Source organism: Loxodonta africana, chromosome 23 (assembly GCF_030014295.1).
Source record: "Loxodonta africana isolate mLoxAfr1 chromosome 23, mLoxAfr1.hap2, whole genome shotgun sequence".
In the NCBI taxonomy this organism is placed as follows: Eukaryota; Metazoa; Chordata; class Mammalia; order Proboscidea; family Elephantidae; genus Loxodonta; species Loxodonta africana.
Genome location: NC_087364.1, coordinates 68,950,215 through 68,968,022, shown reverse-complemented (window position 1 = coordinate 68,968,022; position 17,808 = coordinate 68,950,215). Strand labels below are relative to the sequence as shown.

The following is a 17,808-nucleotide window of genomic DNA, read 5'->3' as shown; positions in this document are numbered from 1 at the left end:
TTCTTTGATTCCTGCCTGTCTTTCGTGAGCTATCCCACCACATGTCCATGGTATCCCAGTTTTAATTATATTTAACAAGAAATGTACACGGAACCTACCATACGTCAGGCGCTGGTGTAAGTACTTACAGACTGTACGTATCAGTCTCTAAACTCTACAGAGTAGATACTATGATTTATCCTCACTGTAAATAGAAGACAACCAAGACTATAGGGTCGGAATAGACTCTATGGCGATGGGTTTAACGGGATAATTTATCCTTATTGCGAAGAGGAGACGACCAAGTCACAGAGAGCTTAAATAACTTGCCCAAGGTCACAAGATAAATAAGCGCTGGGATAAGGAACTGAACCCATGCATTTTGGTCTCCAGAGGTAGGTGTCAGTAACGGTTCTGCTGGGCAACCTCTGAGATGTGCTCTCAGGGGCAAATGACTTGGGATGGGGGCTGAATAGCCCCGGCCTTGCTGTAAGCTAAGGGCAAGTCGGCCAACGCACAATAAGCACAACCACAGAGAAAATGAACGGCCTCTTGAGTATTTACTACACGCAGGCATTTTGAAACCTACTGCATGTAAAAAGAATAAGCTTCCGTAATTCCAGAAATGGGCACCGTAAGTCAGTTCCTTTTTTGAGATTTTCTGACACTGCAGCATTTTGAAATTTGACCGAAATGTAATTTCTAGTTTTAAAATTATGAAATTATCTTGTGCGGCATTTCCCATGTTTAAAGTGAAACTATTCCAAACCTCCACCGGAGAACGGTTTTAGAGCCGCAGAGAGGCTGACAATTGAGGAGGATAAACCCCTCTACTTAAAAGGAAAAAAAAATTAAGTTTGCTTGTTTTATATTTTCTCTGCTGAAGCAAGCAAAAAGATGTATGTCTAAACTGTTCCATTATATCCACGAAACCTAGAACCTGTATATTTTCTAGAATCAATTTATTTCACTGAAATACAGACTTTTGAAACTGTGCCAACATTGTGTATCCCCCGCCCCACTGCCCTCGAGTCGATTCTGACTCATAGTGACTCAAACGGACAGAGTAGAACTGCCCCATAGGCTTTCCAAGGAGTGAGCGGCTGATGGATCTGAACTGCCAACCTTTTGGTTAGCAGCTAAGCTCTTAATCAGCCAACCGAAATCAACCAGGCATCGTACTGCCTCATTTTTCAAAACATCCAGGCAGATGTGGAGTTTTTAATTTCTGAATCCTGAGCCAAACCAATGCAAACAAATTCTTCCCCCGTATTGTTGCTTTTATTAACTCTCAATCAAGCCGACCCCACAGTCTGATCTAACTCTATGGTAAAGCCTGAGAACAAGAAATACGAAGTGAAACTCACCATGGAAACTCACATCCCCATGAGATTTCCAAATGTCTACCTGCCCAGTATGGAGGCCTCTCTGCCGTGGACAGCGGCACTGTCTTACAGGAAGGCGGCAATGATACATTTCTAAACTTCAAGCAATCTAAAGGAAACATTGTATAGACTTTGGCCCAAGGTTGACTGATGAAACCCCTGAAGCCTTCTGCACTCAGCATACAACATTAAATGCAGAAGATATTTCCAAAAACGGTTTCCTAGTAAGTGAACTAGTATAACATCTTTGTTTAAATCTGTAATCCACTGGCCATCACAGTGACTGACTAACAATTTTGTGGACTTCCTATAGAGCCAACACTGTTCTCAACTCAGTTCATCCTTTCAACAAACCTCTTAAGTAGATACTATATTAAACCTATTTTACAGATTAGGAAACTGAGGCACAGAGCTGTTAAATCATGTGCCTTGGAAACCCGATAAGGCAGCTCTACTCTGTCCTGTACAGTCACTATGAGTTAGAATTCAACTCGATGGCAATGAGTTTATAACCAAGCAGCCAATAAATGGTGGATCTGAGATTCTCACCCCAACAGTTTGGCTCTAACGGCCCCTACCTCTTAGAAAACAAGTCATTTTATATCTCAGAGATCCAAGGATCAAGAGACTGAGACATATGTCTACAGAAATAAATAGGCCAACCTCCTGAACACAAACTCCTGGAAAAACCAGTCTACCAGGAGGCAGAAGATGATTCTCCCAGACTTCAGAATCAAGTCTTACTCTTCTACTAGGTTGTAATTTGGGGTTATTTTCTTACCTTTCTACCTACTGTTATTCTATGTAAGAGACACTGAAAAATGTTGGTTGAATGTGGAGATAGAGAAGATAAATTGCAGGCAAGTTATTAAATGAGAAAATAGGATAAAGATAATTACAAATTAACTCATGGATTCAAGTAGAGTAGATTAACAATAGATAAATTTGAACTCAAAGAGCTTCCTTTTTAGACAATATCCCAAATTTTGAATATGAAGATATTCGAACGGATCACATTACCGCATGAAAATGAGGAAGGAAACTCAGTATAAGAAAGCAGAACGACGACACTGGCTTCAAACAAACGCTCTTGGGCTGAACTAATGACTGCTTTAATCAGAAGACACAGAACTGAGTACCCTTCCAAACAAAGGTAAGTTTCCATTTTTATTTTTACTATGAGTGGGTTTGCTTATGAAAGACTGAATATGCTTTAAAAAAAAAAAAAAAGGTTTTAAAATTAACATCCTACAGCCATAGGTTATAGTACAGCAATCTGAAACGTACTGTTATCTTTTCAATGGGGTTTTGTTTTACTGTCATGAAAAGCAGCTCCTGGGAATGGGGAAGAAGCAGTTATTTGGATTTCATAAAGGTGTGAAAGTCATGACACCATAAAAGATACCAAAACCGTGTTACGTGCTTTACAAATTCCAGCTAGAAACAACAGGTGCCTTCTCAAAGAGCCCTACTGAATGTGCTGAATAAATATAAGGAGTTAATATGGTACAAACCTAAATCCAAAAACAAAAAACCAAACCTCTTGCCATCGAGTCGATTCCAACTTACAGTGAAACTAAAGCATTAAAAAAAAAAAAAAGATAGCATTTCCAGATCATGAGGTATTTTTGTTTTACGCTGTATGTGTACGTGTTTCTTTGTAACAGCGGACATCAGGAATAATGAACGCCACCACGGTGAAGGGCCTCAACGGATCTGAGCGGTGCCCCAGAGACACACGGATGACACAGCTGGTGTTCCCCGTCCTCTACACTAGCATTTTCTGCATGGGCATCCTGATGAACACTCTGGCCCTGTGGGTGTTCATTCACATCCCCAGCTCCTCCACCTTCATCGTCTACCTCAAAAACACCTTGGTGGCTGACTTGATAATGACTTTCATGCTTCCGTTCAAAATCCTCTCTGACTTGAACCCTGGACTCTGGCAACTCAGAGGTTTCGTTTGCCGCTTCTCGGCCGTTGTCTTCTATGAGACCATGTATGTGGGCATCATGCTGCTCGGCCTCATTGCCTTTGACAGATTCCTCAAGATCATCAGACCTTTCGGGAAGTTTTTCGTACAGAAACCTGCTTTTGCAAAAGCTATCTCAGCCCTCATCTGGCTCCTTTTGTTCCTCATCTCCTTGCCAAACATGATCTTAAGTAACAAGGAGGCCACACCGTTATCAGTGAAGAAGTGTGCTTCTCTGAAGAGCTCTGCGGGGCTGGTTTGGCATCAGGTGGTCAGTGACATATCCCAGTTCATCTTCTGGGCTGTTTTTGTTCTCATGCTTCTGTTCTACGTGGTGATTGCGAAAAAAGTATACGATTCTTACAGAAAATCCAAAAGTCAGCACAGCAGAAGCAAGAAAAAGCTGGAAGGTAAAGTGTTTGTCGTGGTGGCTGTGTTCTTTGTGTGTTTTGCCCCACTTCATTTTGCCAAGGTTCCGTACACTCACAGTCAAATCAACAATAAGACTGACTGTCGACTGCAACATCAACTATTTATTGCCAAGGAAACAACTCTCTTTTTGGCAGCCACTAACATTTGTATGGATCCCTTAATATATGTATTCTTATGTAAAAAATTCATGGAAAGACTACCAGGCATGAGTCGGAGAAAGACCACAGCATCCAGCCAAGAAAATCACAGTACTCAGACATATAACCCAAAGTAAGACCGCACACGGTACTGGGGAAGCCAGCACAACTTGTACAGGCAAAGTCATGCAACCTCCACAGGCACACACGACCTCCCTGAGGGACCAGATTGCTGGGCTAAGGGCTGTGGGGACCATGGTCTCGGGAAACATGTAGCTCAATTGGCGTAATATACTTTATAAAGAAAATGTTCTACATTCTACTTTGGTGAGTAGCATCTGGGGTCTTAAAAGCTTTTGAGCAGCCATTTAAGATACTACACTGATCTCACCTCACTGGGAGCAAGGGAGAATGAAGAAAACTAAAGATACAAGGGAAAGATTAGTCCAAAGAACTAATGGACCACATCTACCATGGCCTCCACCAGACTAAGTCCAGTACAACTAGATGGTGCCCAGCCACCACCACTGACTGCTATGACAGGGATCACAATAGAGGGTCCCAGTCAGAGCTGGAGAAAATTGTAGAAAAAAATTCTAACTCACAAAAAAAGACCAGACTTACTGGCCTGACAGAGACTGGAGAAACCCCAAGACTATGGCCCCCGGACACCCTTTTAGCTCAGTAATGAAGTCACTCCCGAGGTTCACCCTTCAGCCAAAGATTAGACACACCCACGAAACGAGACTAATGGGACACACCAGCCTTGGGGCAAGGGCTAGAAGACCGGGGGGGGCGGGGGGACAGGAAAGCGGGTAACAGGGAACCCAAGGTCGAGAAGGGAGAGTGTTGAAATGTTGTGGGATTGTTAACCAATGTCATAAAACAACATGTGTACTAACTGTTTAATGAGAAACTAGTTTGTTCTGTAAACCTTCATCTAACCAACCAACCTGTTGTTGTCAAGTCATGGTTCACAAACCTTGAAGGACAGAGTAGAACTGCCCTATAGGGTTTCCAAGGAGCACCTGCTGGTTTTGAACCTCCAACATTTGGGTTAGCAGCTATAGCTCTTAACCACTGTGCCACCAGGGTTTCGTCTAAAGTACAATTTTATTTATATATATGTATCTACACACACACACACATATATATATATATATATATAACTATGCTGACAACTTTATATTTAGTTAAGTTTTAATTACTGAGAAAATTTCAAAAACAACTTATTTGCAAATCAAATCGAACAATAAAAGAAAAAGTTTGAACAAATGCTTTCTTACACGTTATTTTCCTGGTGTACAAAAAGAATTACATAGATTTTTTTAATTATATTTTATTCAGCTTTTGGTGGAAGTTTATACAGCAAGTTAGGTTACCAATTGACAGCTTACACACAAATTGTTCAGTGGCATTAGTTACATCTATCACAATGTGTTAACCTTCTCTTTGTGTTCCGTTTGTTCCCTTTCTGGTACTCTAGTTTCCCTGCCCCTTTATCCTCTCATTCTTGCTTTTGAGTAATTGTTGGCCTTTTGGTTTTACAGTGATGGTTTTTAAGTAGGGCACTGATCTTATGGGTAATATCCATAAGGTAATCTCAGGGGACAGTCTCGGTTCCCCCAGAGTGTCTCAGGACAACAGTCTCAGGGAGTCCTCTGTTCTCCGCTGTTCCAGTTCGTCTGGCTTTGTTTGTTTGTTTGTTTGTTTTAAATAATCGTTTGAGTTCCGTTCCACATTTTTCTCTCAATCTATCCAGGACCAACTATTGTGACCCCGGTCAGAGCGGTCAGTGGTGACAGCCAGGCACCATCTATTTCTTCTGGTCTCAGGGTAGGTGAGCTTGTGGCTCGTGTAGGCTTGTTTCTTCTCCGAGCTTTTGGTTGCCTTCTTACCGTTCTGCTCCTGGAGAGCAGAGACCTGTAGGCATGTTTAGATGGCCGCTCACATGCTTTCAAGACCACAGACACTACTCACTTTACTAGCATGCGGATCATGGTTTTTATGAACTATGCTATGCCAACTGACTGAGCTGTCCCATCAGACTATGGTCTTAAGCTTTCCAACTCAGAAACCTATCTTGGAAGGCATTTGGTTTTATGTCTGAGGAGTATTTGTATTTGTGTCTTCAATGAATTCATGTACCTGCACCTACATATTTGTATTTACAAATACCTATACTTCTCTACTTGTTCCCACCTACATGCACACCTGTACCCACAAATATGCCTATACCCATCCACATGTGCTCAAAACCTCGATTTAATTAGATATTCTTAAGTGAAATGGAAACCCTGGTGGCATAGTGGTTAAGAGCTATGGCAGCTAACCAAAATGTCGGCAGTTCAAATCCACCAGGCACTCCTTGGAAACCCTATAGGGCAGTTCTACTCTGTCCTATAGGGTTGCTATGAGTTGGAATCGACTTGACAGCAATGGGTTTTTTTTTTTTTTTTTTTCTTTTCTTTTAAGCAAAATGAGTATCATTAAGAGACTGCAGTGGAAAGTAAGCAGCCACTAGGGGTCATCTTTTCAAGAGCACTGGCTTACAATTAGGAAAAGGTCTATTATAGATAAATGTATGCCTCTAAGCACCTCACAGTCTCTGAGTGGTGAAGACGGTTAATCAGCTCAGCTGCTAACCAAAAGGTTGGAGGTGGGAGTCCATTCAGAGGCACTTCCAAGAAAGGCCTGGAAATCTACTTCCAAAGAATCAGTGACTAAAAAACCGTACGGAGCACAGTTTTTCCCTGGCACACACGGGGTCACCATGAGTCAGAATCTACTGAACAGCAACTCTGTGTGTGTGTGTGTGTGTGTGTGTGTGTGTGTGTGTGTGTGTGTTTATCACCTTCTCCCATTCTTTTACATACATAATGCAAACAACAGCACTGCTTTTGTACCCCACAAATGTCACTTGGTTCTTTAAACAAATAATACCCTCCAAGGTCCTCCGATGAAAGCTGAAGCTATGGCTTGAAGGGATACTAAGTATGAAAAGCTGGGGAATCCGAAGGATGCCAAAAAGATCTCTCCTTCCCATTACAGAAAGCCTCTCCCCCATTATCACAACACTCTATAGATAAGGCATAGCACCATTACTAGAGAACAGAGAAGACTGTATTATAGTACTCTGCTTGCGCGCTAGACGGTGTACAATTCAGAGGCTGGAATGCTAGGTTATTGCTCTTTGGATTCTCCCCTCTGCCTAGCAAATACTCGAATGGTAGCTGAATATGGCAAACACTCAGCAAAGCCTCCCTGGGTCATAACCCTACTGCCCTATCCCATACTCCTGGTTGAAAATAATGACTTCTCTCGCTGTTGGGGCACGTGTTAGAGCCCTCATTTCACTTCCCTTTACTGGTTAGCTGTTTTCCTGACTGCATCCCTGAAAGAGAGTTAGGTTTCCTAAAGACAGACAATATGGGCATGTTTACTTGGTATCTCCACAGTGCTCCTCACAGACCACAGACTCCGAGAGTTTCAAATGGAATGTGTCACTGTCCTCCCAGTCTGAGTGCACAGAGAGATGGAAATGCTGACCTATCATCACTAATACTCATTTTGGCAGATTTTTCAAAAGATGGTGACCTATTTGTACATATCTATCCCTACTCTTTTTCCTGGATCCCTTTGTGTCTCAAAAATGTAATTAATATCAGATTATCTGGGACTGTGGAATTGTGGTACCAATTTATATCCTCTAGAGAAAATGCGCAGAGTGGGCATACTCTGTAAACATACCATAGCCTCAACACGACCATCATAAGGTGAAGCCCGGGCCTCCTTCTATGCGCCCTCAAAGGTCCTGGGGACCCTGGAATGTGCCTACATTGCTGGCCTCATCTCCTCACTGCCCTTCCATCCTTTCAATTTTACCCTCTTCTATAAATGTGTAACTGCCAGACACACCATGTTCCTTTCAGCCCTGACCCACCACACGTGACTCACACAGAAAACTCCTGTCCATCCATAAAACCCTGCGTGGCGATCAACTAGTCCATGAAGTCTCACGTAGGCAACTCCCTCTTCTATACTCTGTCATGTCTCATTATCGTACTTATCACAATGCTTTGTAATTCCTTGCTCACACATGTGTCTACCCTTTAAATAACCTGTGTATCTTATTCAGGGCAGATTGTATCTTACCATGCGATCAATATATGCTTGATGAAATAAGCTCCACTAGTTTTACTTTTATATATATTAGGGGAACAAGAGGAAAAACCAGGTCTCTTTGATGTTTTTCTTATCAACAGGTGATATATGTGCCTTGAAACAAAGGCTCAAGCTCTTTTCACATACCCTCCCATAGAGTGTACAGCGGGGCTTGGGGAAGAAGTGTCCTGGGTTTACCAGGGAATACTTAATAAGGAAGTAGGGTTACTAAGCAGCACATGTGTAGCTTGGGGGTTCATGTTTGACGACATTTCAGTTTTAAACCTATTGATAAAATGCTTCAGCTATGTACTGCTGGTTTCTGTTAAGTAAAATGTGTAATGGTAGCTTATTAAAATCTCTGGAATGTCCTATAGAAAGTACTCCTGATGTCTGATTTTCATTCTCAAATAAAAGAATTAAGTTACGATAACTTTTAGGGATATCACTAATCCACATTGCCTGTGTTAAGTGCAGTACAGGTCACAAGTCGACAGTAATACTGTATGACGAGGATCTGCTTCTGAGCCAGCCTTGTTAAAAATAAATACAAATACTCAGTGGTGTTAACCTTGGTATTTCACTTCTAATGACTTTTTGAACATAAAGTGAATGTAGGTATTGCTAATGTGTAAGATTTAAAAAAAAAAAAAAAACAGGGATCTTTCAAGTTAAAATTTCAAAGAAATTCTGTCCTCTATCAATACATATCCCTGATTCCACAATAATAACATTACAGTCAGCAACAGAGCGCCTGATGTGCACAATGAAATAATCTACCCAGAACTTGGAGAAGACATATATTAGAGATATCTTAAAATAAGATTCACAAAATTAAAAGCAACTACTTGAAAAGATTTTCCAAACTAGCAATCACAAAATTAAATTCTAGAAGAAGCTGTGGAAGTGGATGCTATACCAAAACCATTTTTGCTGAGTCGATTCCAACTCACAGTGACCCCTATGGAACAGAGTAGAGCTGCCCCATAGGATTTTCCAAGGAGCAGCTGGTAGATTCGAACTGCTGACCTTTTGGTTAGCAGCTGAGCTCTTAACCACTTCGTCACCAGGACTCCAAGGATGCTATACCATAGCCATAATTAGCATAGAAAAGGGGACCAAAAAAAAAAAGGGCAACTTTGAAGGAATATGTGAGCTCAGAAAATGATTAATGACTTTTTGTCAAAAGCTAAAATGTATTTTTAATGGCTAACAGGACAAGGTCTTCTGAATCTGGGCGGGATGGAGGCATTGTGCCACCCACAGAGAAGAATTCTTGAGAAACCAACAAAAATTAATGTACAGAGAAAGCGGGAAGCAGAGAAGCACTGTGAATTCCCAACTTGCAGAAGTTAGGGGGCTAATAAACCTTTTAAAATATTATTCCATCTTAATTCCACTCCTTCGTATATTCCATATCTGTTGAAAGGTGGTCCCTTCCTTATCTTTCTAAAGTCTTCTTTGTAAAATGTCTATCCATTGTCCCCAGGCAAGCTGTGTTCCTCCAGCCATTTACTGGATCAAAATGCACACAGATCTTAACAGAACAAAACATCCAGAGCAGCAAAGCCCAGACCCAGCAGTTCCTAAACTCTAAAGAAACGTAGGTTTAGTGGACAGCGGTCTTACTAAGCGCAGAACTCATAAGCCATTTGAAACGCCTAGAAACACAACTCAACATATTGAGTTTAAAATGGAAGTGATATGGATAAAAAATACACGTGTTAAATCAGTGGGTCTCAAACTTTGCTGGGCATCGGAATCACCTGAGACACTTCTTAAAACAAAGATGCTGGGCCCACGCCCAGAGTTTCTAGGCCAGTGGGTCTGGGTAAGAGCTGAGGCTCTGCTTCGCAACAATCTTCCAGGTGATGCTCTTGTGTATGTCTGAACCACAGTGCTAGATTCTCCTTGAGGTTCACGTCTCTAGGCAGACTGGTTCACGCAGCCCTCCTGGACGTGAATGCCCAAGAGGACATGCCTGGGGCACAAAGCAAGGAGGGGGCAGCCCAAATGCCATCAAGAGACAAAGGAAATAAATTGTTAATAACAATAGCAGAGCAGCCAGAAGACGACAGGGCGCTCAAGGGATTATGACCACCTGAGATGTCATGGCCCACTTTACAGTATAAAAGAGATAGACCCTCAACAAGATGGACGAAGCAGTGGCCGCAACAATGGGCTCAAGCATAACAACGACTGTGAGGATGGTGCAGGACAAGGCAGCGTTTCATTCTGTTGTACGCAGGGTACACGCTGACTCAACGGCACCTAACAACTACACCACTCTACAGGGGCCACTGCCAGATAGTGCCAACTGTCGTACATCTGGGAATTCGGGTCCAGGGCAGCTGCCTGTAACAAAAGCAGCAGACTCACTCTCCATTATTACATATCGGGCAGGTTTACAGACAGCTTCAATTCCATGACCTCATTTCATAACCCCAGGAAGCCTATAAAGTGCTACCGTTATCTCCATTTTAGAGATAAAGAAGCTGAGACTCCGGGAGGTTTTGTAACTTACATAGGGTCACAGAGCTTGTGACCAGCAGAGCTGGGATTGTAAATCAGAGGCTGGCTTCTGTTCCACACTCTAAACCACTACATTGACACCTCAGGTCTTCTAATGCACTCAAGAGAAATTATAAACCCAGTCTTCTATGTTGTATTTCCTGTTATTTTAAAAACTTCTGTAGCCTCCCCAACCCCAGAAAAACAACACACGTTCATGTGTGGGCTCTAATGGCTGCCAGTGTTGCCAGCTAATAAGCCTTGCCCTAGAAGCTTCTGAGAACCTCCCAGCAGCTTACACGGCAGCCAGTCCATTTACTCAGTACTTGCCAAGTGCCAGGTACTTCGCTAGGTGCTTTGCAAGGATTATTTTGTAACTAACCCTCACTATGATCCTAAGAGATAAATACTAGTAGGCTCCCTGTTGAAAAAGAATGAGGAAACTAAGGCAGGCAGAGGATAGATACCTTGCCCACAGTGTTCATCACCCCACCAGCAAGCAGCGGCAGAGCTGGGACTGAAACCCAGACAGAAGGCCTTCAGACCAGAACCTCAACTGCTCTGCTACAGCGCCTCCCGGTCAGTCAGGCTGAATGGAATTCCTTAAAGGCTGACATCAAGCCCTAGCAGTGAAAACAGTAAGGAAGGGCTCCTGGAGAGAAGAGGGAAAGGTCTCAACGTAAATGAGCTTCACCAACCCCAGGGCAAAGAACAGTTTCGTTCTGGCACCATACCAGTCCTCTGGGACCCCTACAGCACTTGGGAGGTCTTGTTGCTGTTAGGTGCCATCAAGTCAGTTCCAGCTCATAGCGACCCTATGTACAACAGAATGCAACACTGCCCGGTCCTGCGCCATCCTCACAATCGTTGTTATGCTTGAGTCCACTGCTGCAGCCACTGTGTCAATCCATCTCGTTGAGGGTCTTCCTCTTTTTTGCTGACCCTCTACTCTACCAAGCATGATGTCCTTCTCCAGGGACTGACCCCTCCTGATAACATGTCCGAAGTACGTGAGACGTGGTCTCACCATCCTTGCTTTAAGGAGCATTCTGACTGTACTTCTTCCAAGACAGACTTGTTGATTCATTAGACAGTCCATGGGAGTTCCTGAGAGGAATGAAATCCCATTTGTTCACTTGGTCGGTCACTTCACCTCTCTGGAAGTTGTACACGAGTAGAGGATAAAGACCCCAACAAGTCAAGATGCAGTTAAGGCACCATGGGACCTCGAGGGAAAAGGCGGATAATCCCAGATGGGGAAATGAAGACACGCTCACAGGAGATGGAGATTTGAAGTGGGCCTTCAAAGACAAACAGCGCTTTCCAAGAGGGAAACTACTGTGCAGTGGGTACCGTGAGAGAAGGTTCAGCTAAGTGTGAGTACTGTGGTGTCACTGGGGTGAGCGGGGCATGGAGGGCCCAAGGCTGTGGCACGTGAGCACTGAAGACCAGCCTGGGAGTGGAGCACTGGACCCTACCGTGGAGCACTGACATGCCGCACTGGGTCATTTGGACTTTACGAGTCACTGGAGGCTTCTGGGGTGAAGTACTGTACACTCTATGGGCTTTAGGAAAAGGAATTTGCCAGTAACAGGATAACTGTAGGTTGAAAAGAGAACCACTAAAGTCAGGAGATCATTAAAGAAGTCTTCCTCTATGCAGGGAAGAGCCAAAGGGAGAAAATCTGACATGGATCTTTGAGACATTTTCAGAGAAAGGGCTTTTGAGTTTACAGTCCAAGACAACTGAAGAGTGGAGGGTGAGATGTAAAATACATGTTTAAAATGCAAAATGTATTCTCAATGGGGTCCATAAGCCCAGCACCTACCCCAGTTGAAAGTCACTGCTCTGGACATGGTTAGCCTGAGTGACCTGGTGGAACGTGAATGAAGACCAAGAAGGATATGGGTAGGATGAATCCGAGGTCTCAGTGAGCAAGCTGGGTCAAGGAGTCTAGACAGCAGATGAGGAAAGGGATCTAGGTCTCCAAAGACAGGCCCAGATTTGAGGCTGAAGGAATCATCTTTTCTGAGACAGAGAAATAAGGAATTAGATGAGAACCTCAGAGGCCCTGCTGTACAAGCTCACTGACAGAAAAGATGGGAAAAGAGAAACTGGGTAGATGCCTGGGAGTGTGTGTGTGGTTCAGGGGAAGCGCTTGGTGAATTAAAAGATGAAATGGACCAGAGACGTAAAAGACCTATACAAAGAAAACTACAAGACACTACTGCAAGAAACCAAAAGAGACCTACCTAAGTGCAAAAACATACCCTGCTCATGGATGCGAAGACTCAACATTGTAAAACTGTCAATTCTACCCAACGCGATCTATAGATACAATACAATCCCAATCCAAACCCCAATGGCATTTTTTAATGAGATAGAGAAACAAATCACCAACTTCATATGGAAAGGGAAGAGGCCCCGGATAAGTAAAGCATTACTGAAGAAAAAGAACAAAGCGGGAGGCCTCACACTACCTGATTTTAGAACCTATTATACCGCCATGGTAGTCAAAAACAGTCTGGGACCGGTACAACAACAGATACATAGACCAATGGAACAGAATTGAGAATCCAGATGCAAATTCATCCGCCTATGAAGCACCATACAATCCAGCAATCCCACTCCTTGGAATATATCCTAGAGAACAGCCATCACACGAATAGGTATATACACACCCATGTTCACTGCAGCACTGTTCACAATAACAAAAAGATGGGAACAATGTAGGCGTCCACGAGTGGACGAACAGATAAGCAAATTATGGTTTGTTCACAATGGAATACTACGCAACAATAAAGAACAATGATGAATCTGTGAAACATCTCATAACATGGATGAATCTGGAAGGCATTATGGTGGCTGAAATTAGTCAGTAGCAAAAGGACAAATATTGAATGAGACCACTATTATAAGAACTCAAGAAAAGGTTTAAACACAGAAAAAAACATTCTTTGACGGCTACAAGGGGAGGGAGGGAAGGAGGGAGGGTAGGGGGTATTCACTAGCTAGATAGCAGACAAGAATTATTTTAGGTGAAGGGAAGGACAACACACAATACCGGGGAAGTCAACACCACTGGACTAAGCCAAAAGCTAAGATAAGCACGCACTCTGAGGGACAGAGTAGCAAGGGCAGGGGTCTGGGTACCATGGTTTCAGGGGACATCTAGGTCAACTGGCATAACAAAGTTTAAGAAAAAGTTCTGCATCCCACTTTTGTGAGTGGTGTCTGGGGTCTTAAAATCTAGCAAGTGGCCACCTAAGATGCATCAATTGGTCCCAACCCACCTGGAGAAAGGACAATGAAGAACACCAAAGTCACAAGGAAAACATTAGCCCAAGAGACAAAAAGGGCCATATAAACCAGAGACTCCATTAGCCTGAGACCAGAAGAACTAGTTGGTGCCTGGCTACCACCAATGACCTCCCTGACAGGGAACACAAGAGTCCCTGACAGAGCAGGAGAAAAGCGGGGTACAGAACCCAAATTCTAATAGAAAGACCAGACTTAATGGTTTGACTGAGACTGGAGGAATCCCAGAAGACATGGCACCCAAACTCTCTGTTAAGCCAGAACTAAAACCATTCCTGAAGCCAACTCTTCAGAGATTAGACTGGACTCTAAGATGTAAAATCCTACTCACGAAGAGTATGCTTCTTAGTTCAATCAGATTCACAAGACCAAATTGGCAGCTTCCGTCCAGAGGAAAAAGGAGAAGGCAGAAAGCAATAGGAGCTGGCTGAATGGACAAAGGAAATCCCGGGTGGAAGGGAGGAGTGTACTGTCACATTATAGGGATAGCAATTAGGGTCACTAATGTGGGTATAAATTTTTGTATGAGAAACTAACTTGAACTGTAAACTTTCACTTAAAGCACAATAAAGAACAAAATTAAAAAAGATGAAATGGGAAGTCCATTGTAGTAGAAACCAAGGAACAAGAGAGATTCAAAGAGGAAGTGATAGCCAACAGAAGCATACAGTCTGGCGAGGCCAAATGTAATGAATCTACAATTGGGAGGTCAGTGGTAACTAAGAAGGAGGTGGGGTAGAGCCCCAGTTTGTGAATGGGAAGTAAGAAAGTAGAAGCAACTCTTACCTTCCCCCTAAAGGGCAACGGTTGCTAAACAAGTGTTTTTTCCCAGGGTTCCTAAGAATAGGAAGAGTAAGTAGCTCCTTCCGATGTGAATATGCTCTGTAAACAGCAAACTAGAGCTGAGGTCGCAAATCAAATGGCTGGGTGTAACCGCACAGGGCAAGAGAACCCAGTCTGGGTCAGAAAATGGGTGTGCCAACACTTCAGGTGTCCACATTATCAGCGTTTGTAATTGCCAACCTCACCTCCCTCCACTCTAATATAACGCATTTATGGGGGAGGGGGGAGGAGAAGGGAAATACAGATGAAACAACAGGGATGTGAATTGAGAAGGTAAGAGGAAGAAAAAAACAAAAATATAAAAGAGAAAGAGAAACTGAATTTAAGACTTACAGTAAGTAAAAAGATAACTACAAGTCTTAAGTAAGTAGGTAAAACAGTTAAAAAAAAAAAAAATTCCCTGCATCACTCAGCATGTGAACTTCTGCCACTCCGATAATAAAACTCAAACTGATGTGTCCTGGGACTTCTACCTTTATTTCTGTACTTATTTCTGTACGTCAGTTTAAATGTTAGACGCTTGGACGTGATCTTACTTAGTGGTAGGCATCTTAGACAATTAGTCCAGTATGTCTGGAATACCTTTATAGCTGGTATGAAGTTCTAACAAGATTTAATAATTAGTTTTATGTATTAAATTTATATCATATATACATATATTACTTTGTTTTTTATCCTTTTCACTCTACTAACTGCACATGTGATTTTCCTAAAACTAAAAAAGCCCAGACAACTATGACTGAAGGAAGCGCTAGCCTAAAGGTGGTGACCCTGCTGAGCCTACCTCCCTTCTCCCACTCATATACCCTGGCCTCTGCTTTTACAATTTCCCTCAATTTAAGACAGTCTGAAATAAGCTAGTCATAATTTCCTCCTTTTCAGGAAAGTCTTTTTGGAAAAACCACTGTTAAGGAATAATATCAAAAGTATTTCAAGCAATCACTGGTTCACCATCAAAGGAAAATGGGGAACTTACTGAGGGCAGCCAAAATCTATGGACACATCTTGCCTTCCCAGTTGGGGAATATTTTCAAATTTTTAATCATTTCAATTTTACCATTCATTCAGACAACCCCGTGCATTCACTCACTCACTTACTCTCCTTCCGCCATCTTACAAAAAGAGCTACTGGTCATGAAGTACCAACAAGTTCAGAACACTATAGTCGTTACCCTGTATAAATGATCTCATTTAAGCTTTATAATCTTTCAGGTAGGCATGAGGCTCACAAATATTAATGACTTGCCCAAAGTCCAAAGGCACTAAATGGAGGGGCTGGAATCCAAATTGTAGTCTATGTGACCCCTGTAACTACGCTCCGGTCAAGGCCCCACACTGACTCTCACGAATGAGATTTCTGAGACCACAAGATGGCCATAGTCACCCAGCACAGGAGAAGGTGCAGGTACGAGGGCAAGAGTCAGATGCAGGCACATCTCCAATCTCTCAACCCTCCCTCCCTTTAATCAACCACTGCACATGAAGTTCTCAGACCATAAAAAAGCTAAGTGCTTCAGGACAGGCAGGCCCAATAGATAACAAAACATTTCAAATGACAGGTCAAACACAGTAATCCAAGCACAGGGACCCAAAGATAGCAATCTTACCAAAGGAGTATTAAAGGGTTTGTTGTAATTACACTGAGCACAAATTCTCAGCTACTAGATATGGGCCACGATTAAAATGACTTCTGTCTCCAGAGAGATGGGGCCAGTGAGATCTGATGAAGGTTTTACGACGATCTGTGTTTTATGTTCTGGCTACATGCAAAAGACGTGGGCAGGCCAGACAGGTCACCCTGAGCTGTGCTTCATTAGGTTCCTGCTTGTCTCTGTTTTGTGACAGAGAGTTAGTGTACTGTATCTGTACTATCCTTTTAGAAGAAATGGGAACATCCGAGATTACAATGATAGAGAGTGACAGATTGCAACACAAAGTTCCAAGGGAAAAAAAAAAATCATCCCTAGTAAAAAAACAGAACAAACTGTGGTTATAGAGAGAGATATACATCTATGAGGAAAACGTCCTGCTGTATTCAAAATGAATCTGGTTTTTCTAATGGCAAAACAATATCATTAAAAAGAGCTTCCCTCCATTTAATAGGATCTTCCAATGAAGTGGCAGGGTAATTATTGCTATAAAGTCTCCTGGGATTTTATGAAATGTGAGCCTTGCTATAAAAATCAGCAGGAAAAAAAAATGAAGCAGGTTTACCTTTCGATAGTTTGAACAATAATAAAGTTATGGGCCGGTTTTCAGCTGCTCTTTTCATGAAAGCGTTATACTTTTTTTCGTGACTAAACGTGTACCACCTTCCCTTTTTGAATGTTAAGTAAGACCAAGTTTAACAAGCTCCAACTTGAGAATGGCATACTGTGCTTTGAGAATAATGCAGGAGGACTGCCTCTTGTTAACTTTTTCATTACTAAACTTAATTTGCATCACCAGTCAAAGAAGCACTCAAAATACCCCAAACTGACTGTTAGGCTAGTGTCTCCAATAACCGGATAAAATACGACCTTATTAAAGGAAAGAGAAGACCTAGTCTATCCCCACCCCAGAAGGAGAAAGGGCAGCCACACATTGCACCGAGGGGACACCAACCCCTTCCCTCCTTCGGAAGATTTCTAGAAATAACCCAACCATACAAAATCAACGTTGTAACGCGTCATGCTTCCTTATGTAGGAATGACTCACGGGCCGTGTTTCAAATGCAGAAGGGTCTGCCATAATTCTTTCACAAGCTGCTCCTTTCCCTGATTTTTCCAAGACCCTCAAAGCCAAGTAATGTGATTCTAAACTATCAAAAAGGCCCCCCTTTAAATTCAAAATAGAAAAGCACACCAGAAACATTACCAGCAACGCTACAAAGGAAAGGTATTTCCTTTAGAGCAAAATACAGTATGAGGTCAGTTGGCCCTAATAAGACAACATCCACTCAGGTTGTAAGTGTTCTACAATGTAAGGTAGATAAAAGAAGAGCCTTTTTTAACCGAGGCTCGTGAAATACGTGTCCAAGTAAACTCCTAATAGCTGGTGATTTTATACACGCCACTGGAAATCTGGG

The 17,808-nt window shown here is 42.6% G+C and overlaps 2 protein-coding genes across 17 annotated transcripts in view; one reads left to right on the top strand and one right to left on the bottom strand.

Annotated features, from left to right (window-relative positions):
- MED12L (mediator complex subunit 12L) overlaps nucleotides 1-17,808 on the bottom strand; it is a 352,938-nt gene that overhangs the window by 100,801 nt on the left and 234,329 nt on the right. The window lies entirely within an intron of this gene.
- Nucleotides 1,844-9,843, top strand: P2RY13 (purinergic receptor P2Y13). Its single transcript, XM_023555423.2, has 2 exons — nucleotides 1,844-2,517; nucleotides 3,032-9,843. The coding sequence occupies exon 2, from the start codon at nucleotides 3,047-3,049 to the stop codon at nucleotides 4,040-4,042; it is 996 nt and encodes a 331-aa protein (XP_023411191.1). The 5' UTR covers nucleotides 1,844-2,517; nucleotides 3,032-3,046; the 3' UTR covers nucleotides 4,043-9,843.